Here is a 24,194-nt window from a genome sequence, read left to right as displayed (position 1 = left end):
AAAGTGTTGTACTGTATAAAAGTGTTGTACTGTATAAAAGTGTTGTACTGTATAAAAGTGTTGTACTGTTTAAAAGTGTTGTACTGTTTAAGTGCTGTACTGTTTAAAAGTGTTGTACTGTATAAAAGTGTTGTACTGTATAAAAGTGTTGTACTTGTACTGTATAAAAGTGTTGTACTGTATAAAAGTGTTGTACCGTATAAAAGTGTTGTACTGTATAAAAGTGTTGAACTGTATAAAAGCGTTACACTGTATAAAAGTGTTATACTGTATAAAAGTGTTTTACTGTATAAAAGTGCTGTACTGTATAAAAGTGTTGTACTGTTTAAGTGCTGTACTGTTTAAAAGTGTCATACTGTATAAAAGCGTTGTACTGTATAAAAGTGTTGTACTGTTTAAGTGTTGTACTGTATAAAAGTGTTGTACTGTATAAAAGTGTTGAACTGTATAAAAGTGTTGTGCTGTATAAAAGTGTTGTACTGTATAAAAGTGTTGAACTGTATAAAAGTGTTGTGCTGTATAAAAGTGTTGTACTGTATAAAAGTGTTATACTGTCTAAAAGTGTTGTACTGTATAAAAGTGTTGTACTGTATAAAAGTGTTGTACTGTATAAAAGCGTTGTACTGTATATTTAAATTAGCCTATATTGAGCACTTTAAATTCCATAGGTGCATTTTACTGCAGGCTTCATCCCAGTCATATTTTGCAAAACGATTTCTTCTAGTTTAGACTCCTTCTTATCACTGTATTCTGGAGACAGCTCGTGTCTAGTTACTAGATAGCTAATTAACTACATAGGTAATTAACTCATCTGGTTTTATATGGACCTTTCTTACCGGAGCAGCACCAGTGTGTAAGACAGACAGCATTTTTCAAGCTTTTAAAAAACAGCTGATACCCGTTTAGAAAGCTTTCAACAATCCAATTAGAAGTGTTTATATACATTTATTCATCATCAATTCCCCGCAGGGCACAGATGATTCATTTAAATTACAATGGCTGATAGCTACACCCAAGAGAAACACTGGCCCATTCACTTAGGCATTCTAAAACAGCCATCCAGCATCCCTGTGTAGACAAATGAATCATTTCCTCAACCAAATCAAATGTGGCCATGAATGGAGTTACATACACTGGCTGCATATAAACAGTTTCCCCCTGTCACCATGGCAATCTGTGCTCCATCAACATGATCAATGTTGTATGTAGACATGTGAAAATGTGATTCTAATGTAATATAACGTTTTCTAAACGTAAATGGGAACTCGGCTGCGTGGGTAAGTTAGCATGTGTTCAGACCAGATGCTATATAAAGGCAGGAGACATGACTAAAAAGTGGTTGGTAGACAAGTCACAAAGGGCTTTGATTTCACCGTGGCCCCCTTGCTCTCCCTTCTCTGGCACTCCCCTCTGCTTTGGAAGCTAAAGGTCCCTTTTTCCTCCAACTGGAGCGAGGGAGGGAGGCAGCAGCCGTCTGGGGGAACGTTTGATTGTACGCCTCTGTTTGAGGGAACAAAAACGTTTAACCTTTGTAGTGGAAATAATAAGGGAGGGTTTGTTCTGGAAACTCAAAGAGCCCAGCTTTCGTTTCCAGGTCCTAGATGGTATACTGTTGGTTATCTCCCTCCATCCCCAACATCCACCTAGCTAACAAGGCTGGCCCTGGCAGTGTTTAAGCCCTGGTGTCCCGGCTCAGCTCAGACTGGAGAATCACTGCGATTGGCAAACAACATGTATTTAAACATGTGGGGCTCTCAACACCCCCCACTGACTGAGGCAGCGAACGTAGCGGCATGTGTGTGTAGACTTGCTTTCCCTGACCTAGAAAAAAAGCCTGGATAGGTTTAGGACCCGGAGCATGAAGTTCTCAAAAGAATTGGAAGTGAAGCTAGACTCATAAATTATAGTGCACAGTCAGTCAAGGTTTTTGAATGTGATGGTTGAGAATAAAACCATTTTTTTTAAAGACTGCATTACTTTCAAGCTCGCTGGAGGTTCTGTGTTGCCTTTTGAATTCCCAAGGAAAATAATATGTATGCAGGAATTCCATCAGGCAGAATGGATTTATAACACAACTTAATTATAGACCTAAAAACCATCTCTCTGTTATTCCTGACAATTCCTCGCTCCATTCAACTCTGGCAGCAAGTGTTTCACTTTGAGAGTACTTTGAGCAGGGCTGCCATACAGAGATGGATGTCAAACATCTTGGCCTTTTTATTGGGTTGAAAAGACGCTGAAAGCCTCCGAGTGGCATACATTTACATCAACAGGGGACAAAGGCTCCATAATGGAATAGAGAGCACTGTCAATTTCAAGATCTGTTTCATTTGACTGATGGGACCATGTCTAGTGGTACTGTGGTTGCCAAAATGATTTGCTGTCACCGTCTCCTTAACGATGTCATGGGATTGTTGCACAACTGGCTCTGGTCGGAGCAGTCAGTCAAACCCTTCTCTCAGTCACCTGGAGGCCAAACAACTGGGACAGTCTGTAAGTAACAGACAACACCTATGGTACACAACTACAGATCTTAGCACAACAATGAGAGAGACATAAAGCAAGATGAAGAAAAGAGCTGGTGATGTGAAACTGGTGATGAGAAGGGTATAGTCAGTAGTATCGAGAGAAGAGAGGGGCGCTTCAGTGGCTGGCAAATGAGTGAAAGAGAGAACGAGTGAACGAGGGAGCTCCCTGGTTCCCGTCTGACCCAGCAGGAGCACACAGCACTGGGCTTATTTCATTTTGTGGGCTGTCAATCAGAGCCAGGCAGGCAGCGGGAGCGGCCCGGGGAGCGGGAGTAGGGAGCAGGCCTTTGGGGAACGCAGAACAATAGAGCCCGGATCAACAGAGAGCAGAGCAGATGTACACACCGATAGTCACATGGCTCAATATAGGCAGCCTTTCTCTTGAATGTACTTGGAAGCTGCACATTATCAAACCTCCCACTTTCTCACACATCTATTTCACACATTCAGCTATTTAATATAGGAGGCGAGAGAGAGAGAGAGAGAGGTAGGTAGGTAGGTAGGTAGGTAGGTAGGTAGGTAGGTAGGTAGGTAGGTAGGTAGGTAGGTGGGGGAGAGAGAGAGAGAGTGCACCCCAAAGCTCGTTGCTTATCAGAGGATATAACATGGCTTGTGGTCTATGAGACAGACCCATCAAACAATAGGAGGAAGACACACTGCTGGGTATGAACAAACCTTGAATCAAACATCCATAGCCATCTTTCACTTTGTTATGATTCAATGGACTTCATAGCGGCTGTGCCGTTGTTGTGTTTTGGTGAATACTGCTCGACTGTTTTTGTTGTGAGTGGCAGGGGTAAAAGCCAGGGAAAGACTGATTTATTTACAGTAGGACATTATCGTCGACAAACGTCTCTAGGGAGGGATGACAGGGATGTGGGAAACAAACATAATTACACCCCACCGCCTTTCTGATAACAGGAAGAGGAGGAGGAAGGGAGTTGGAGGGAAGAGGAGGAGGTGTTTGCAATGTGTTTGTTCAGAACGAGTCTAGGGAAAGTGAATGGTGTGAGGAATGGGGACTACAAAGGGAGAGCTGGAGAAGGAGGGAGTGAAGAGAGAGAGGTGTGGAGAGAAAAGATAGATAGGTGAGAGGAAGGAGGTGTGATGCTGTATGTGTAGGGGAGGTATAAGGAGAAGGTGAGAGAAAGAAGTGGAATGGACAGGATATACAGAACGGTAAGGGGAAGGTAAGGCCAGGGGAGAAGAGGAGGGTGAGCTCGTGAGTGGATGAGAGTGGGAAGGGGACAGGTGAAGTGAGGGAATATACAGGGAGAGGGAGAGGGAGGAGGAGAAGGAGAAGGAGAGAGAGTAGAGATAGAAAGGGGGAATAGAGGGAGAGAGAGTGCGAGAGAGAGAAGAAAAAGAGGGGAGTAGAGAGCAAGAGACAGCGGGAAGGAGACAGGTAAGAAGAGAGAGAGTAGAGAGGCAAAGAGGAAGTGAGGTGTGTGGGCAGACGCTGACCCTTACTGGCCCCATCAGGCCCTCTCAGGACGGTGCACTCCTCGATCTGGCCGAAGGTCTCAAAGAGCCGCCGGACGTCCTCCTCGCTCTGCTGCTTCCCAAGCATCCCCACAAACAGCTTCCTGTCTTCTGGAGGGAAACCGGGGGAGAGGAGGAGAGGAGGGAAAGAAAGAAGGAGAGAGAACACAAACAAATGCTACAGCTGATGGCACCGTGAGGATCACCTCAGCAGGAAACTCAAAACACTCCCCGTCGTCATCAGGCACACTGGTGTTCTGTTGCTGTTGTTGTTGTTGTTGTTGTGTGGTTTCCCTGGGAGGAAGACATAATCCTGTCTCCACTGAGCTATTCTAGTAGATAGAGCTGCCTGCAGTGTCTGGGTGATGTTTGATACAGATGTTGTTTGGAGTGCTGTTACTGTCAAGCAGCAGTAATACATGAAGATAAGAGCTCCAGTATAGCATAGTAGTGTATATAGTATACAGTGTATAGTGTTCCCTGGGTTGTGTGTTGTACAGCTGTATCCTGTGTTGACCTATACCCTCCCCTCCCTAGCCTGCTTTGACACGGCTAGTCCCGCTGGCCAGACGGGGGCGCTGTGACTACGATGTATGGCTTCTATACCTCCAGATCCGGCCAGTCAGAAGGGAGGATTTTTCTAATTAATCTCCCCTGGCATTAGACAGAACATTCATCTTCTTTAACTTCTTCTACATTATGCATTTCCTATTCGACTGTGTTGTGGAATGGAATGACTACTAGCAAGAACCCATCCCCAGAACTGATGGAACGTGGCAGGGAGAGGAAGACGAGTTTATTGGAAATGACTCTGTTGATCTTCAGCGTGAGTCATTTGACCGCGTTGGGGAGGGAGCGGTGGGGGGAAGGCGAGGGGCGAGAGCATCACCTGGCCCTGGACAGATGTGACATCTCCTGTACCTGCCAGGTACCATTAGACACAGTTGGTCTAAAAATAAAGCTAGGGGAACCTCAGATCCTGTTACATTCCTGTAAAGTTCAAATGAGACACGTGCCTGGCTGCTTCCCGCTTCAACACACAAATGAGCACATGCATAATCAGCCTGCCCTGCCGGCGTGCCCGACGGCTTGCAGCTCTTACTATGGATGGCGGTGTCAGAGCTTCATCTTAAAGTGGAAGCCCTGTTGCTAGTCACGATCACACTCATCTGATCACTCCTCACATGGACCCAGCCTCCCACTGACCCAGCCATACAGGGAGTGTATTAGGTCGTGTGTACTAGGTAGTTGTTGCGGAATTGTTCGATTACATGTTAGATATTGCCGCACTGTCGGAACTAGAAGCACAAGCGTTTCGCTACACTCGCAATAACATCTGCTAACCATGTGTATGTGACCAATAATTTGATTGATACACTGGCCCAGCCTCACACAGACCCCGCCTCGCATGGACCCAGCCTCAAACTTCAAACGTCATGACCATGGCCCCAGCCTCTCACTCCTACATGATATAATAACTGGCCTCATACATTCTCCTGCTCCTACACATTCATCTACAGCAGTCACGCCTCACACGTCACACACCCAGCAGCCATCTCTCTACTCATTAAAGCTCCTCTATTGGTCCTTGGCCTGATAGGCCAGAGGAGAACAAGGTACACAGTGTGTGGTCATGGGGACTAGATGATATACACAGATGATACAGTCTTATAGTCAGCTGGCCCCTCCCTGGGTTTTGTGTTACAACAAAGCCTTCTTAGTGTCCAACAAGCTTTCTCTGCCCTTAACCTTATTCCGAACACCTCCAAAACAAAGGTCATGTGGTTTGGTAAGAAGAATGTCCCTCCCCCCACAGGTGTGATTACTACCTCTGAGGGTTTAGAGCTTGAGGTAATCACCTCATACAAGTACTTGGGAGTATGGATAGACGGTGCACTGTCCTTCTCTCAGCACATATCAAAGCTGCAGGCTAAAGTTAAATCTAGACTTGGTTTCCTCTATCGTAATCGCTCCTCTTTCACCCCAGCTGCCAAACTAACCCTGATTCAGATGACCATCCTACCCATGCAAGATTACGGAGACTTAATTTATAGATCGGCAGGTAAGGGTGCTCTCGAGCGGCTAGATGTTCTTTACCATTCGGTCATCAGATGTGCCACCAATGCTACTTATAGGACACATCACTGCACTCTATACTCCTCTGTAAACTGGTCATCTCTGTATACCCGTCGCAAGACCCACTGGTTGATGCTTATTTAGAAATATCTACTGCAGCCCTCATCCTCCACATACAACACCCGTTCTGTCAGTCACATTCTGTTAAAGGTCCCCAAAGCACACACACCCCTGGGTTGCCCGTCTTTTCAGCTTGCTGCAGCTCGCGACTGGAACGAGCTGCAACAAACACTCAAACTGGACCATTTTGTCTCCATCTCTTCATTCAAAGACTCAATCATGGACACACTTACTGACAGTTGTGGCTGCTTTGCGTAATGTATTGTTGTCTCTACCTTTGTCTGTGCCTTTTAATGTTTGTACTCTGTTTTGTGGTGCTACCATGTCGTTGTCATGTTGTGTTGCTACCATGCTGTGTTGTCATGTGGTGCTGCCATGCTATGTTGTTGTCTTAGGTCTCTCTTTATGTAGTGTTGTGTTGTCTCTCTTGTAGTCATGTGTGTTTTGTCCTATATTTAATTTATTTTATTTTTAATCCCAGCCCCCATCCCCGCAGGAGGCCTTTTGCCTTTTGGTAGGCCGTCATTGTAAATAAGAATTTGTTCTTAACTGATTTGCCTAGTTAAATAAAGTATTTATTTAAATGAAAGAAGAAAAAAAAGAGCTGACCAAAAAATAAACCAGGAGAGGACAGGATATGGGTCTCAGCTGGGATGCATTCACAGCTTTCAGCTCACAGAGCAGTTCAGGACAGGTGTTTGTCTGGAATGAGTCAGAGCTTCAGAGATGAGACAAAAGGTGAGACTTGAGTGGCTCCCAGAACACACCTGACTCCATTTGGATTGTCTCTCTCTCTCTCTCTCTCTCTCTCTCTCTCTCTCTCTCTCTCTCTCTCTCTCTCTCTCTCTCTCTCTCTCTCTCTCTCTCTCTCTCTCTCTCTCTCTCTCTCTCTCTCTCTCTCTCTCTCTCTCTCTCTCTCTCTCTCTCTCTCTCTCTCTCTCTCTCTCTCTCTCTCTCTCTCTCTCTCTCTCTCTCTCTCTCTCTCTCTCTCTCTCTCGGTCATCAGACGTTTCATTGGTGTGTCACTATCAGGCCTTAATGGTAGAAGTGCACTTTTACAGGCCTCCTGTGGCATCTTAATGTTTTGGGACAAAGACTAATTTCCAACCGGGGCCTGACGAGGTCTAATGATAGCTTTACAAAGCTAATTAACTAGCCATGAGTGAGGTAATGAACTTTTCAAACATGCAGACGGAAGAAATAAATGACACCCGGCAAAAGCGTTACAGGAGAGTGAGAGCTCTTCTGAGCCCTCCTCTGGGAGGGAGGAACGGCCGGAGTGAGAAGATTGAATTTGGAGCCGATATCTTTTCATTGCCTGACCTAAGCACTCTTCTCCTCTCCTCTCGCCAAGCCGGAAGGCCCACCGCACCGCACACCCTGGCCAGAGTATGAATCGCTATTAATTTGTCCATTTTCCACCTGTCTCCAAAGCAGCGCGTTATTGGATCTGCAAGGTTCCTCTACTCTTATGGCCACTCGGAGGCTTTTAAAGTGCATTTATGATTATGAATAAATAACCAGCGATGCTCACTACTCTGCATAACGAGATGTCTAGCCTCCAGAACAGACTGAGAGAGTTCTTCATAAAAGTGTGTGTGGAGGGGGAAAATCAATGAGTATACAGTTAAAGTACAATCCTGCATTTACATCCAGACTCAAGTGAATGCTTCACTATGCAGAACACTTAGGATTTAACTGACATGGATACTTGACCCGACTGTCTGCCTGACCCCTCTCCTACATACTTATCTATCACAGAATAATATAATATCTTTACCCCTGTCTATAAATGAGCCCTGATAGAACAGGAGCCCTGCTATAACAGGTGATCTGTACAGTGAATGAGGCTCCACTCCCTAGCCACCCATGTAATCGACATGGTCCTTCCTCCCCACTGCGTAACATTAAACATGAGTGTCTGCATGAGAAACAGAGAAAGAGAGAGGGAGAGAGATGGATAGCTAGGTTTGTGTGCTACAGTGTCCAACTGACTGCACGCACGCACACACGCACACAAACATCACACACACACACACACACACACACACACACACACACACACACACACACACACACACACACACACACACACACACACACACACACACACACACACACACACACACACACACACACACACACACACACACACACACACACACACACACTATCCTCCACTCGTCTCTCTCTCCGCAGCTGTTCATTGCTTGACTGAAGGTAGGAGTAATTGTGTGGGATATAGGGCTGTGACAGTCTGAGATGGCATGTCCAGTCTGAGATGGCATGTGGACGGCCCCATTTTAGGAATGCAAATAGAAGAGAAGATCAAAGTTATCAAAACACAACTGACATCTGACAATCGCTTGTCTCAGGAAGCCTTTTCATTTCAGCGCCCGGTGTATTAAAAATTAATGGATTTTGCACAGATGCCATATGCTGTCAAGATTGATGCTTCTCTCTCTGGATTAAAGTGCTACTTTTGTTGTAGGGTGCAGTGTGTCTGGCTTGGTATTCTCTCTCTCTCTCTCTCTCTCTCTCTCTCTCTCTCTCTCTCTCTCTCTCTCTCTCTCTCTCTCTCTCTCTCTCTCTCTCTCTCACACACACACAGGGTGGGGAATGAGCTGTTGAGAAACCTACTTAGCTAAAGTTTTTCCTTCTGGTTGCAAATAAATGCCGCCCTAGAAACAATTAGTCTCATGCTCGACTGAAGTGTTAGTGGTTGACATGTTTTTTGAATGCCTCATTGCCATATCACGTAAAGCGTGCTGCTCACCCTGACCGTGTGTGTGCTGTGCTCTGAAAGCATGGACAGCTGCACCAAACGATAAAAGCTTCCTGCTAGGCCTCTGGGTTCATTTCAAGCACACAGTAATGTTTCAGGCAACACATCAGATGGGTTATGGTGCTGATGGCTCATTATTGGACCTGACGCTGCATGGCACACGGCTGCTGCCTGCAAGGCTCTGCCATGGTGGGATCAGACCCCACTCTATAGCCTAACTCCAGCCCTACTCCTCAGCCACATTCCTCAGACCCAGCCCTATATACAGCCCCCAGTACTGTAGCCCTGCTGGTCTACTGCAACCCCAGCTCCAGCTCCAGCTCCAGCTTCATCTTTAGCTTCCGGTCCAGCCCTATACCCCAGTTCTATATAAAGTCCCCAGCTCCAGCCCTGCTCCTCAGCCCTATACCCCAGCTCTATATAAAGTCCCCAGTTCCAGCCCTGCTCCTCAGCCCTATACCCCAGTTCTATATAAAGTCCCCAGTTCCAGCCCTGCTCCTCAGCCCTATACCCCAGTTCTATATAAAGTCCCCAGCTCCACACCCAGCTCCAGCCCTGCTCCTCAGCCCCATACCCCAGCTCTATATAAAGTCCCCAGCTCCACACCCAGCTCCATCTCCAGCTCCCTCCCCAGATTCAGTCTGGCCTGCTGTAGTGCTGATGAAGATACATCTGACTGACCCATAGTCTCTTAACTGATAGGCCTATTCTGATAAATGCCAGAAGATTATTCAACATAGTGAGGCAGTAAATATAATCATCAGAAGGGAAGGAATATTCAAATTGTCACCGTATCAGCCATTTTTTACATTTCATTTCTTAAACCTTTATTTAACTAGGCAAGTCAGTTAAGAACAAATTCTTATTTACATTTACAATGACAGCCTCCCTGGGAAGAGTGGGTTAACTTCCTCGTTCAGGGGCAGAACAAATTATTTTTACCTTGTCAGTTCAGGGATCCGTTCCAGCAACCTTACAGTTACTGGCCCAATGCACTAACCACTAGGCAGGAGGAGTGACGACAGGATCCAGGCCCCCTGCTTGTAAATGCATAACTCGTATTGCAAGGAATTTCACTTTCATTTACTCAGAAGCACAAGGAGGGCCTTTCGTTGCAACTTTCAAAAACGATCACAGAACAACGGAAGAAATGTGGTGAAATTGCCTGTTCCAATTTCTTTCCAAATATTTAAACTCCATTTATTTTTTCTTATACAATTTGGGTGTATGTTTTCTCATGGCATGGCCCTGTCATACAGGCGCTGTAACAAAGCAATGTAATTTAATGCCCAGCCAACCTTGAGCTACTACACTGTGTTCCCTGCACATCTGAAAAACTGGGTGTGTGCCGCCCTGCCGGGCTCTTTCTGACTTTTCAAAGTTTTGCATGTTTCGTGTCCAGAGGCGGAGAGAAATCTTTTGGCTTCATTTGCATGTAAAGTGGAGCACGGTCCTCAGTGGGTGTTGAGGTGCCTCCAGACAGCCCCTCCCCAGTGGCCTGGCAGCCTGCTGCAACAGCCACACATCAGCCCTCACTCTTCCCTATCTGCTGGGTGGGGCATGACAGCACACTGCACAAGAGCTTGAGGTCCTGTCAATCTCTCACCTCCCAGACTGGGGTCATCCTTCAGTGACACACGCTGAGAAGAGGAAGCGCCCAGGCAAGGACGAACACAAAAAAAAAGGATAGCTCCTCAGGATGCCGTAGGGTCGAGTATAACCCAGACAGAAACTACGAACCTTGATACACGCTCTAGTCAAACTGCATCTATGTAAAGATACACAGAGACTCGAATGCTACATTATCAGGTAGAAAAATACAGAATGGAATAACTATAATGTTACATTATCAGGAAGATGCATACATAATGTTGGGACTCTAATGCTACATTATCAGGTAGACACATACAGAATGGTGGGATTCAAATTCTACATGATCAGGTAGACAGATACAGAATGGTAGGACTCTAATTCTACATGATCAGGTAGACAGATACAGAATGGTAGGACTCTAATTCTACATGATCAGGTAGACAGATACAGAATGGTAGGACTCTAATTCTACATGATCAGGTAGACAGATACAGAATGGTAGGACTCTAATTCTACATGATCAGGTAGACAGATACAGAATGGTAGGACTCTAATTCTACATGATCAGGTAGACAGATACAGAATGGTAGGACTCTAATTCTACATGATCAGGTAGACAGATACAGAATGGTAGGACTCTAATTCTACATGATCAGGTAGACAGATACAGAATGGTAGGACTCTAATTCTACATGATCAGGTAGACAGATACAGAATGGTAGGACTCTAATTCTACATTATCAGGAAGAAAGCATTCAGAATGGTGGGACTCTAATGCAAAATTTTCCCACCATTTTGTATGTGTCTGCCTGATAATGTAGCATTAGAGACCCACCATTAGCTCTGTGTCTGCCTGATAATGTAGCATTAGAGTCCCACCATTAGGTCTGTGTCTGCCTGAATATGTAACATTAGAGTCCCACCATTGTGGGACCAGATGGTGCATAATCCTGCAGATCTATTGGCCCATTGTGGATAGGAAAACTAATTATCTGGGCCATCTATAAGAATGAGACTTTTAGCTGTCTTTTAGCCATCCGTCGGTCTGGTGTGTTTCTTCTATTACAAAAGATGAACATACAGTGGCTTGCGAAAGTATTCACCCCCGTTGGCATTTTTCCTATTTTGTTGCCTTACAACCTGGAATTAAAATGTATTTTTTGGGAGGGTTTATATAATTTGTTTACACAACATGCCTACCACTTTGATGATTGAAAATATTTATTATTTTGAAAAAAAAAGAAATAAGACAAAAAAAAACCAGAAACCTTGCATAACTATTCACTTCCCCAAAGTCAATACTTTGTAGAGCCACTGGGATATTTGCCCATTCTTCAAGGAAAAACTGCTCCAGCTCCTTCAAGTTTGATGGGTTCCTCCTGGTGTACAGCAATCTTTAAGTCATACCGCAGATTCTCAATTGGATTGAGGTCTGGGCTTTGACTAAGCCATTCCAAGACATTTACATTTTCCCCCTTAAACCACTCAAGTGTTGCTTTAGCAGTATGCTTAGGATCATTGTCCTGCTGGAAGGTGAACCTCTGTCCCAGTCTCAAATCTCTGGAAGACTGAAACAGGTTTCCCTCAATAATTTCCCTGTATTTACCACCATCCATCATTCCTTAAATTCTGACCAGTTTCCCAGTCCCTGCCGATGAAAAACATCCCCACCACATGATGCTGCCACCACTATGCTTCACTGTGGTGTTCTCAGGGTGATGAGAGGTGTTTGGGTTTGAACCAGACATAGCGTTTTCCTTGATGGCCAAAAAGCTCAATTTTAGTCTCATCTGACCAGAGTACCTTCTTCCATATGTTTGTAGAGTCTCCCACATGCCCTTTGGCGAACACCAAACATGTTTGCTTATTTTTTTTCTTGAAGCAATTTTTTTTCTTCTGTCCACTCTTCCATAAAGCCCAGCTCTGTGGAGTGTACGGCTTAAAGTGGTCGTATGGACAGATACTCCAATTTCCACTGTGGAGCTTTGCAGCTCCTTCAGGGTTATCTTTGGTCTCTCTGAATAATGCCCTCCTTGCCTGGTCCATGAGTTTTGGTGGGCGGCCCTCTCTTGGCAGGTTTGTTGTGGTGTCACATTCTTTCACATTTTTTAAAAATGTAATGGTGCTCCGTGGGATGTTCAAAGTTGTAAAATTTATAACCCAACCCTGATCTGTACTTCTCCACAACTTTGTCGCTGACCTGTTTGGAGAGCTGCTTGGTCTTCATGGTGTCTCTTGCTTGGTGGTTCCCCTTGCTTAGTGGTGTTGCAGACTCTGGGACATTTCAGAACAGGTGTATATTTTCTGAGATCATGTGACAGATCATGTGACACGTAAATAAAGTCCACCCGTGTGCAATCTAACTAACTATGTGACTTCTGAAGGTAATTGGTTGCACCAGATCTTGTTTAGGGGCTTCATAGCAAAGGGGGTGAATACATATTCACACACCACTTTTCCCTTCTTTATTATTTATATATTTAAAAAAAAATAATAATAATAATTTCACTTCACCAACTTGGACTATTTTGTGTATGTCCATTACATGAAATCCAAATAAAAATATATTTACATTACAATACAACAAAATAGGAAAAATGCCAAAGGGGGTGAATACTTTTGCAATGCACTGTACACTGTAGAGCAGTGTTTCCCAGCTCCAGTCCTCCAGTACCCCCAACAGACACATTTCTGTTGTAGCTTCAGACAACCGCACTTGATTTCACTTGTCAATTAATCATAAAGCCCTCAATGAGTCAAATCAGGTGAGTTTGTCCGGGACTACAACAAAAATGTGTCCTGTTCGGGGTACTGGAGGACTGGAGCTGGGAAACACTGCTGTAGAGAGAGCATGGAGATTGGACTAAAAAGTAAATGCAGATGGAAGTGAGTGTGTGTTAGAGAAGCGTAATGAGAGAATAGGAGGGAGGCATAATGTCTTCTCCTAGTTAATAAAGGGAGGGAGAGAGGGCGCTTGATACTGATCCACCATCCTTGTCCTCATCAGCATGGCCTCTCCATTCTACTACGGTGGCCATGGCTGGATGGCTACAGGAGGAGTGGGACCTGCAGCCTGCAGATTGTGTTTAGATAATGGCCATCTCCAATCATAGATAACATGGCTTCATCTTTTCTTCAAACACAGCAGCAGACAAGGTCAGGGAGAAGAGATTCCTCGATGGAGAGGAGGAGATAAGGAAGGGGTGCTTCCCAAATGATTTAGTGCTGAGATTCGCTCAGCTAACCCATCACCCTCCGTTAGCTTCTCATCCTGCAGACCCCAGCTCTCCATCTCCCTCCCTTTTCTATCTGGGCCTTGCTGTGGAGCCCTCTCTCTATCACTAGCTCTATCCCTCTCTCTCTCTATCACTACCTCTATCCCTCTCTCTCTCTATCACTAGCTCTATCCCTCTCTCTCTCTATCACTAGCTCTATCCCTCTCTCTCTCTATCACTAGCTCTATCCCTCCCCTCTCTATCACTAGCTCTATCCCTCCCCTCTCTATCACTAGCTCTATCCCTCCCCTCTCTATCATTAGCTCTATCCCTCCCCTCTCTATCACTAGCTCTATCCCTCCCTTCTCTATCACTAGCTCTATCCCTCCCCTCTCTATCACTAGCTCTATCCCTCCCCTCTCTATCACTAGCTCTATCCCTCCCCTCTCTATCACTAGCTCTATCCCTCTCTCTCTCTCTATCACTAGCTCTATCCCTCCCCTCTCTATCACTAGCTCTATCCTTCTCTCTCTCTATCACTAGCTCTATCCCTCCCCTCTCTATCACTAGCTCTATCCCTCTCTCTATCACTAGCTCTATCCCTCCCTCTCTATCACTAGCTCTATCCCTCCCCTCTCTATCACTAGCTCTATCCCTCTCTCTCTCTATCACTAGCTCTATCCCTCCCCTCTCTATCACTAGCTCTATCCCTCCCCTCTCTATCACTAGCTCTATCCCTCCCCTCTCTATCACTAGCTCTATCCCTCCCCTGTCTATCACTAGCTCTATCCCTCCCCTCTCTATCACTAGCTCTATCCCTCCCTTCTCTATCACTAGCTCTATCCTTCCCCTCTCTATCACTAGCTCTATCCCTCCCTTCTCTATCAATAGCTCTATCCCTCTCTCTCTCTATCACTAGCTCTATCCCTCCCCTGTCTATCACTAGCTCTATCCCTCCCCTCTCTATCACTAGCTCTATCCCTCCCTTCTCTATCACTAGCTCTATCCCTCCCCTCTCTATCACTAGCTCTATCCCTCCCTTCTCTATCACTAGCTCTATCCCTCTCTCTCTCTATCACTAGCTCTATCCCTCCCCTCTCTATCACTAGCTCTATCCCTCCCCTCTCTATCACTAGCTCTATCCCTCCCTTCTCTATCACTAGCTCTATCCCTCTCTCTCTCTCTATCACTAGCTCTATCCCTCTCTCTCTATCACTAGCTCTATCCCTCCCCTCTCTATCACTAGCTCTATCCCTCCCTTCTCTATCACTAGCTCTATCCCTCCCCTCTCTATCACTAGCTCTATCCCTCCCCTCTCTATCACTAGCTCTATCCCTCCCCTCTCTATCACTAGCTCTATCCCTCTCTCTCTCTATCACTAGCTCTATCCCTCCCCTCTCTATCACTAGCTCTATCCTTCTCTCTCTCTATCACTAGCTCTATCCCTCCCCTCTCTATCACTAGCTCTATCCCTCCCCTCTCTATCACTAGCTCTATCCCTCCCTTCTCTATCACTAGCTCTATCCCTCCCCTCTCTATCACTAGCTCTATCCCTCTCTTTCTCTATCACTAGCTCTATCCCTCCCTTCTCTATTACTTGCTCTATTCCTCCTCTCTCTATCACTAGCTCTATCCCTCTCTCTCTCTATCACTATCTCTATCCCTCCCCTCTCTATCACTAGCTCTATCCCTCCCTTCTCCATCCACTTCCCCAGCCCCGTTTGGATTGAGGCAAATTACTTGGGTTTAAAGTAGAGATATGAGACCCTTTCTATTCAAGCACTGTCCACATAGCAGAAGAGCAGAGGCACCCTGCTTCAATTGTCTCGCCATATCTCCCAATTGAAATCATGACTTGATCAAGTTGAAAATAAAGGCTGGGTTGTAACACGAGATAAAGATGGACTTGGAGAGGAGTGCTGGTTGACTCAGAGCAGCAACGTGACAATAGATTTAAAGTTTGAAAAGCCTCCTCACATCCCATCCTCCTATTCTATTTGATAATGCAAAGGAGAAATAAATAACCCATGAGTCATTCTAATAGATGGCCCAGAGAATTTGTTTTCCTATCCACAATGGGCCAATAGATATGCAGGATTATGTGTTGTCTGGTCCCACAGTCAGTTCCTGTGCCAAACTTTTACTAGCGCTCCTGACACATCTCTATCCCTGGAGAGAGGACAGCTCTCTGGTGGATGGGGAGGCAGGAAGGAGGGAGAGGGAGGCAGGGGGGTGTACGAGCGTCTCTAAACCCACTAATGGGCCGTAATGCCTGCAGAAGCACGTAACCGAGACACCTTTGCGACTCCTCATGACAGATAATTGCTGATGTCTTGTATGTGATAAATGTCTCCATTCCATGGAGGCAGAAGTCTCGGCGCAAGCGCACGTCCCACTACTAACCAATCTGCAGCTATACCCTGGTGGGAATACTGTCTACCTGGTTGGGCTGGCCTCCCTCTATCTGCTCTGACTGAGACACACATGCATGCACACGCACGTGAACACACACACACACACACACACACACACACACACACACACACACACACACACACACACACACACACACACACACACACACACACACACACACACACACACACACACACACACACACACACACACACACACACAGAGGGAGAGATGAATCCCTTTCCTACCCAGGGCTGTCTACTATGAAGTCGAGGCCTTCATAGTAAATCTAATTTCATTATCAGCTGAGGCTACGCTTTACCTGCCTGCCCTGTCTGATGACTTCCTGTTGCTATTAACGCTCGATATCTCTGTTGGGTCCTGGCCTGTTGTCATGCTCACATTTCATTCAGCACCACGCCGTGTCCTATATTCTGTCTGTCGTCCCCAACACAATGTTCCTGTGACAGACTGACTAGCTAGAGAACAGAACTGGGCTGGCTGGCATAGAGCGCCCTCTGTATTTCATTCACTCGGTCTGTATTTTTCCTCTTTCTCCCCCTCTCCTCTCCGGCTAGAGATAGAGTAGTAATTGATATCGGTGCCCATCCATCCTCCCTCCCTTAAACCAGAGATCCAATTTATCTCTGTGAATATGCCGATTGGCTCACGCCCAGGTCTTGTCCGTCAGACTTTGCCTGTTTTTAGATGGTCGTTAATTAAAGTTCTAAATAGGAGAGCGAGTGTGTGTCAGGGAACTGGGAAATGGGCCGGCTGATTCACACATCTTGACCACGTAAATCATCAAACTGGCTCAGTCTGGGTCTAATCTTACCCTGGCTGGCTGTGGTGTAACTCAGAAGGCTGGGATACACATAATGTATCTGACCCTCACAGTGTAGACGCACACTGGGTCAATTAGATGTAATTATGCCACATGTAAATCTGTAACTGGCTTAATCTGCATTAACCCCGATAATGTTACAAATGGCTTTGGAATGATCTAGTCAATCACACTGTCATTCTGGCTAGGGCCAAGCTGGCGGGTGGCTCTTCAGCTCTGTGTAAAAACCTTCATTCTGTTTTGTGATTTGGTGTTAAAGACCTAAACCCAAAATCACGGCTCATTTATAAACATGTCTGACTACTAACTACACTCTCTCCTCTGTCCATTGTATATGTTGTGAAAATAACAAATCTGAGTTGTACGATTGACCTGGCAGTACAAAGTGGATGGGTATGACTGTCCTGGTGTTGACTGGTAAAGCCTATTCAGGACCTCTGAAGTGTGGCTGTGTGGGGGTGAGGAGGAGGGGGGGGGATATGGAGGTGCATGGAAGGGGGGTTTAACTCCCAGTTGCTCTTATCTGTAACCAGGCTGAGCTGTCACTCTGAGCACAGTGAGGAGGAATAGGTCCCCACCCATCCTCTACTCCTCCCGCTCCTCACTCGACTTTGAACCTCTCAGAGTGACAGTGAACCTGACACAGCCCCTCTCTGTTGGTCCGGCCAGCACAGATGGGAAGTCAATAGAGGCGAGTGACCTATATTAACGGCTACTCTGCAAACTCCCAGTGTGTCCCTACTGAGAGCAGAATATTAAGGTGTGCGGAGGAGTGGAGGGGTGGAGGGGTAGAGGAGTGGAGGAGGGGAGGGGTAGAGGAGTGGAAGAGGGGAGGGGTAGAGGAGTGGAGGGGTGGAGGGAGTGGTGAAGGGAGGGAGGGAAGGAAGGAGGGAGTAGGAGTGGAGGAGGGGAGGGGTAGAGGAGTGGAGGAGGGGAGGGGTAGAGGAGTGGAGGAGGGGAGGGTAGAGGAGTGGAGGGGTGGAGGGAGTGGTGAAGGGAGGGAGGGAAGGAGGGAGGGAGTAGGAGGGAGGAGGGGAGGGGGTAGAGGAGTGGAGGAGGGGAGGGGTAGAGGAGTGGAGGAGGGGAGGGGTAGAGGAGTGGAGGGGTAGTGGAGGGGAGGGAAGGAGGGAGTGGGGGGTGGAGGAGGGGAGGGGTAGAGGTGTGGAGGGGTGGAGGGAATGGTGAAGGGAGGGAGGGAAGGAGGGAGTAGGAGTGGAGGAGTGGAGGGGTGGAGAGAGGGGTGAAGGGGTGAAGGGAGGGAAGGAGGGAGTAGGGGTGGAGGAGTGGAGGGGTGGAGAGAGGGGTGAAGGGGTGAAGGGAGGGAGGGAAGGAGGGAGTAGGAGTGGAGGAGTGGAGGGGTGGAGAGAGGGGTGAAGGGGTGAAGGGAGGGAGGGAAGAAGGGAGTAGGGGTGAAAAGAGGGAAAGGACAACCAGGAGAAGGTTAATTACCTCCTCGTCCTTCGCTGTCGGCTGGCTTCACCTGGATGGGCCGGTTCATCTGCAGAGAGAGGAGAAAACACCTGGGTTAGTGTGGCCACCTGGGGACATCCACTACAACCACTACCAGGAGGAAAGGGGACAGAGTGGTGTTCATGGGCCTGTAGTTCTTGTCCTGACTCACTGGAGCATCAGATAAACAACACAAACAGTGCTTTGCTCTGTTCTGTTCTAGTAAAGAAGAGGAGAATGTGTGAGCTTTGATGCCAGCATGCCTAATTAATCCAGGGCCTTGGCCTCCGGAGATGCCTGGTTCCCCCTCACAGTTCAGCAGAATTAGCACTTTTCAATGACAGCGTCACACTGGTTGTCAGATGGCATGAGGAGATTAATGCCATTACATCATCCACTATCACCACACAGAGAGAGGTCTTCTCTGGCTGCCCTGAGCTTCCTGTCTCCTCCCTACTTCCCTCTGTCCCTTACAGCCATGCCCTGCCCAGCTCTATACACATCCTCTCTCCCTCTCTCCCTCTGTCCCTCCCTCTCCTCATTCCCTCTCTCTTTTCAACCCTTACCTTTCTATGACTTGCCCTGCCCTGCCCTGCTCTACACTTCCTACCTCCCCAACCACTACCACCACCACCCCTCCCCTCAGGACCAGATCCAAGCGTCGTGACCAGTATGCTGCTGCTCTGCTCTGGTCAGCCAAGCCCACCCCAGACACACTGGCTGTTAAAGCCACACACAAAAACACGTCCAAGAAACACAAAGTACTGTAAAAAGGTTAGAAGTTCAAATCAATAAACAACCTCTGAAGATACAGTCCAGAGAGGAAAAAGCTTAGCAGCGCCAAGCCCAACATTAGAAGGGCTTTTAAAACCCCTGCTGTGAATAAAAACTCCCATGGCTCTCTTTGCCCCCTGAACACAGTTCCATCTCTCTCAGGAGTATGACATGTAAAAATAAAAGAAGCTTCAAAGCCTTTGACTGTATAAAACAAGACAAATATCTTCCTATTCCCCTGGATGAATAGTGTGGGGGTAAAGGTCAGTGTAGAGAGGCTCTGTGCTTAGTGAGGGCAGCGTTCCATGAGTGGTGTATTGGCTGTGTCTCCTGGAGACTGCAGTAGACCCTGGGCACTGGGTCTGTCTCTTCTACATAGGGCATGAGGACAGGACCAGTGTGTTTGTCACTGAGCAGCACAGTGCAGGGCTGCCCACTCCCATCAGTCAGGTTCACTATGACTGAAAGGCTTAAGGCCGTGGTACACTAGACAGCAGTTGACATGAGCCCAGACGTCATGAGTCAAATATAGCCAAGAGACTAAACGACGTGGAGGGATGTATGCATCTATCGTCAAACTCCTAGTTCCACATGTATATACACCAGAATACACCAGAATACACTGTGGCGCTGGACCAAAGCGTAACGCTGCACAGCCCACACCCACACAACCTTCACACAGACACGCTAATGTCAACACTTACAGGCCATGAGTTGGAGATAACACGGATCTATTGTTGTCTTATCCCACGGCCGGCTGCAACACTATGACTATGAGAACACTAACTCATGAGAGCAACAGATGAGTTGTCACTGGATCCCATGCATATCCCATATAAACCATTCAGTATAGTTCTGTTTGAGGGATACTGTACTGTGAGTGGTGGAACTGGGCATTGTCTGAATGGGAGCACAGATGACAAGTTGTGGTTAGAGCCTGGAGGGTTTAAGATAAAGTGACTGGGGGCTGTGGCGGGCAGATGGGAGACTTGGGGAGTTCCAGATGTTGTGTCTAGAAGCCTTTCGTTTTCTCCGCTGGTTTGTTTGGAGTGAAGGAGGAGGGTGGTGGAGAACCTGCAACACTCTTGGATGGATGGAGTAGTGGTGTTAGGGAGAGTTAGAGGATGGAGTAGTGGTGTTAGGGAGAGTTAGAGGATGGAGTGGTGGTGTTCAGAAGAGTTAGAGGATAGAGTAGTGGTGTTCGGGAGAGTTAGAGGATAGAGTGGTGGTGTTAGGGAGAGTTAGAGGATGGAGTGGTGGTGTTAGGGAGAGTTAGAGGATGGAGTGGTGGTGTTAGGGAGAGTTAGAGGATGGAGTGGTGGTGTTAGGGAGAGTTAGAGGATGGAGTGGTGGTGTTAGGGAGAGTTAGAGGATGGAGAGGTGGTGTTAGGGAGAGTTAGAGGATGGAGTGATGGTGTTAGGGAGAGTTAGAGGATGGAGTGGTGGTGTTAGGGAGAGTTAGAGGATGGAGTGGTGGTGTTAGGGAGAGTTAGAGGATGGAGTGGTGGTGTTAGGGAGAGTTAGAGGATGGAGTGGTGGTGTTAGGGAGAATTAGATGATGGCGTGGTGGTGTTAGGGAGAGGTGGAGGATGGAGTGGTGGTGTTAGGGAGAGGTGGAGGATGGAGTGGTGGTGTTAGGGAGAGTTAGAGGATGAGTAGTGGTGTTAGGGAGAGTTAGATGATGGAGTAGTGGTGTTAGGGAGAGTTAGATGATGGAGTGGTGGTGTTAGGGAGAGTTAGAGGATGGAGTGGTGGTGTTAGGGAGAGTTAGAGGATGGAGTGGTGGTTTTCAGAAGAGTTAGAGGATGGAGTAGTGGTGTTAGGGAGAGTTAGAGGATGGAGTGGTGGTGTTAGGGAGAATTAGATGGTGGCGTGGTGGTGTTAGGGAGAGTTAGATGATGGAGTGGTGGTGTTAGGGAGAGTTATAGGATGGAGTGGTGTTGTTAGGGAGAGGTGGAGGATGGAGTGGTGGTGTTAGGGAGAGGTGGAGGATGGAGTGGGGGTGTTAGGGAGAGTTAGAGGATGAGTAGTGGTGTTAGGGAGAGTTAGAGGATGGAGTGTTGGTGTTAGGGAGAGTTAGAGGATGGAGTAGTGGTGTTAGGGAAGTTAGATGATGGAGTAGTGGTGTTAGGGAGAGTTAGAGGATGGAGTGGTGGTGTTAGGGAGAGTTAGAGGATGGAGTGGTGGTGTTAGGGAGAGTTAGAGGATGGAGTGGTGGTGTTAGGGAGAATTAGATGATGGCGTGGTGGTGTTAGGGAGAGGTGGAGGATGGAGTGGTGGTGTTAGGGAGAGGTGGAGGATGGAGTGGTGGTGTTAGGGAGAGTTAGAGGATGAGTAGTGGTGTTAGGGAGAGTTAGATGATGGAGTAGTGGTGTTAGGGAGAGTTAGATGATGGAGTGGTGGTGTTAGGGAGAGTTAGAGGATGGAGTGGTGGTGTTAGGGAGAGTTAGAGGATGGAGTGGTGGTTTTCAGAAGAGTTAGAGGATGGAGTAGTGGTGTTAGGGAGAGTTAGAGGATGGAGTGGTGGTGTTAGGGAGAATTAGATGGTGGCGTGGTGGTGTTAGGGAGAGTTAGATGATGGAGTGGTGGTGTTAGGGAGAGTTATAGGATGGAGTGGTGTTGTTAGGGAGAGGTGGAGGATGGAGTGGTGGTGTTAGGGAGAGGTGGAGGATGGAGTGGGGGTGTTAGGGAGAGTTAGAGGATGAGTAGTGGTGTTAGGGAGAGTTAGAGGATGGAGTGTTGGTGTTAGGGAGAGTTAGAGGATGGAGTAGTGGTGTTAGGGAAGTTAGATGATGGAGTAGTGGTGTTAGGGAGAGTTAGATGATGGAGTGGTGGTGTTAGGGAGAGGTGGAGGATGGAGGGGTGGTGTTAGGGAGAGTTAGAGGAGGGAGTGGTGTGTTCGGGAGAGTTAGAGGATTGAGTGGTGGTGTTAGGGGGAGTTAGAGGATGGAGTAGTGGTGTTAGGGAGAGTTAGAAGATGGAGTGGTGGTGTTAGGGAGAGTTAGAAGATGGAGTGGTGGTGTTAGGGAAAGTTAGAGAGATGGAGGGTGGTGTTAGGGAGAGTTAGAAGATGGAGTTGGTGTTAGGGAGGATGGAGTGGTGGTGTTAGGGAGAGTTAGAGGATGGAGTGGTGGTGTTAGGGAGAGTTAGAGGATGGAGTGGTGGTGTTAGGGAGAGTTAGAGGATGGAGTAGTGGTGTTAGGGAGAGTTAGAGGATGGAGTGGTGGTGTTAGGGAGAGTTAGAGGATAGAGTGGTGGTGTTAGGGAGAGTTAGAGGATGGAGTGATGGTGTTAGGGAGAGTTAGAGGATGGAGTAGTGGTGTTAGGGAGAGTTAGAGGATGGAGTAGTGGTGTTAGGGAGAGTTAGAGGATGGAGTGGTGGTGTTCAGAAGAGTTAGAGGATGGAGTGGTGGTGTTAGGGAGAATTAGATGATGGCGTGGTGGTGTTTGGGAGAGGAGGAGGATGGAGTGGTGGTGTTAGGGAGAGTTAGAGGATGGAGTGGTGGTGTTAGGGAAAGGTGTAGGATGGAGTGGTGGTGTTAGGGAAGTTAGATGATGGAGTAGTGGTGTTAGGGAGAGTTAGATGATGGAGTGGTGGTGTTAGGGAGAGGTGGAGGACAGAGTGGTGGTGTTAGGGAGAGTTAGAGGAGGGAGTGGTGGTGTTAGGGAGAGTTAGAGGATGGAGTGGCGGTGTTAGGGAGAGTTAGAGGATGGAGTGGTGGTGTTAGGGAGAGTTAGAGGATGGAGTGGTGGTGTTAGGGAGAGTTAGAGGATGGAGTGATGGTGTTAGGGAGAGTTAGAGGATGGAGTAGTGGTGTTAGGGAGAGTTAGAGGATGGAGTAGTGGTGTTAGGGAGAGTTAGAGGATGGAGTGGTGGTGTTAGGGAGAGTTAGCGGATGGAGTGGTGGTGTTAGGGAGAGTTAGAGGACAGAGTGGTAGTGTTCGGGAGAGTTAAGGTGGGTTGAGGTCTTGGGGTCCCTGCCCGGTGATCAGCCAGTCTCCTGGCCCTAGACAGCAGCGATTGGTCATGAGGCTCCACAGCTCTGAAGACGGGAACCATTAGTAGCCTCTGAGCTGCTGCGGCAACAGCAGTCATTAGTGGGCCGGCCTCACAGAGGAGTACACTAGGGGTTGCTAGGCAACCAGGCAGAAGAGGGCAGCAAGCAGGCGGCCTGTTGGTCTACTCTGAACTGGGCTGATATCCAGTGAATTGGCATTCCTTTCTGTCTTTCTCCTCCATGACTCTTTCTCTTTCTCTCCAGGTTTGCCTGGAGAGGTCATAGATATTTTGTTTTCATACCATGTCCCACTTTTATTAAACTTTCCAGAACAAGGCCATACCCTAACTTCAGACCAACCAACCCCAACCACATCTTAGCCAAAACAGTAGTCAATAGCTGTTCACAATTTCACAAGGAAAACACTAATTTGTCTTATTCTACAGTATGTCACATACAGTTGAACATATAGACTCCTACAGTATCCTCTCTCTCTCATACACACACACACACATATACTTGCCCAACCATGCTGTTCACTCCTACAATCCTGTTTTTCTCTGTCTCTCTCTTCTCCCTCTCTCATACACACACACACAAACTTGCCCAACCATGCTGTTCACTCCTACAATCCTGTTTTTCTCTGTCTCTCTCTTCTCCCTCTCTCATACACACACACACAAACTTGCCCAACCATGCTGTTCACTCCTACAATCCTGTTTTTCTCTGTCTCTCTCTTCTCCCTCTCTCATGCACACACACGCTCACACGCGCTCACACGCACACACGCACACACGCACACACACACACACACACACACACACACACACACACACACACACACACACACACACACACACACACACACACACACACACACACACACACACACACACACACACACACACACACACA

The 24,194-nt window shown here is 47.3% G+C and overlaps 1 protein-coding gene across 24 annotated transcripts in view; it reads right to left on the bottom strand.

Annotated features, from left to right (window-relative positions):
• The window catches only part of LOC118362360 (CUGBP Elav-like family member 4), a 195,113-nt gene that overhangs the window by 52,301 nt on the left and 118,618 nt on the right, over positions 1 to 24,194 (bottom strand). For 19 of the 24 annotated variants that reach the window (XR_008081614.1, XM_052481143.1, XM_052481160.1 and 16 more), the window contains exons 3-4: positions 18,508 to 18,556; positions 3,993 to 4,121 (exon numbers count right to left, since the gene is read on the bottom strand). Coding sequence is in view for 23 of the 24 variants with exons in the window: in XM_052481143.1 (XP_052337103.1) it covers positions 3,993 to 4,121; positions 18,508 to 18,556 (178 nt within the window). In the remaining variant the exon portion in view is untranslated. The remainder of the gene's footprint in view (positions 1 to 3,992; positions 4,122 to 18,507; positions 18,557 to 24,194) is intronic. The other 5 variants (XM_052481148.1, XM_052481176.1, XM_052481188.1 and 2 more) reach the window with 1 other exon arrangement.

Source organism: Oncorhynchus keta, chromosome 2, assembly GCF_023373465.1.
Source record: "Oncorhynchus keta strain PuntledgeMale-10-30-2019 chromosome 2, Oket_V2, whole genome shotgun sequence".
Classification (NCBI taxonomy): domain Eukaryota; kingdom Metazoa; phylum Chordata; class Actinopteri; order Salmoniformes; family Salmonidae; genus Oncorhynchus; species Oncorhynchus keta.
This window is presented reverse-complemented; position numbering and strand designations above follow the sequence as displayed.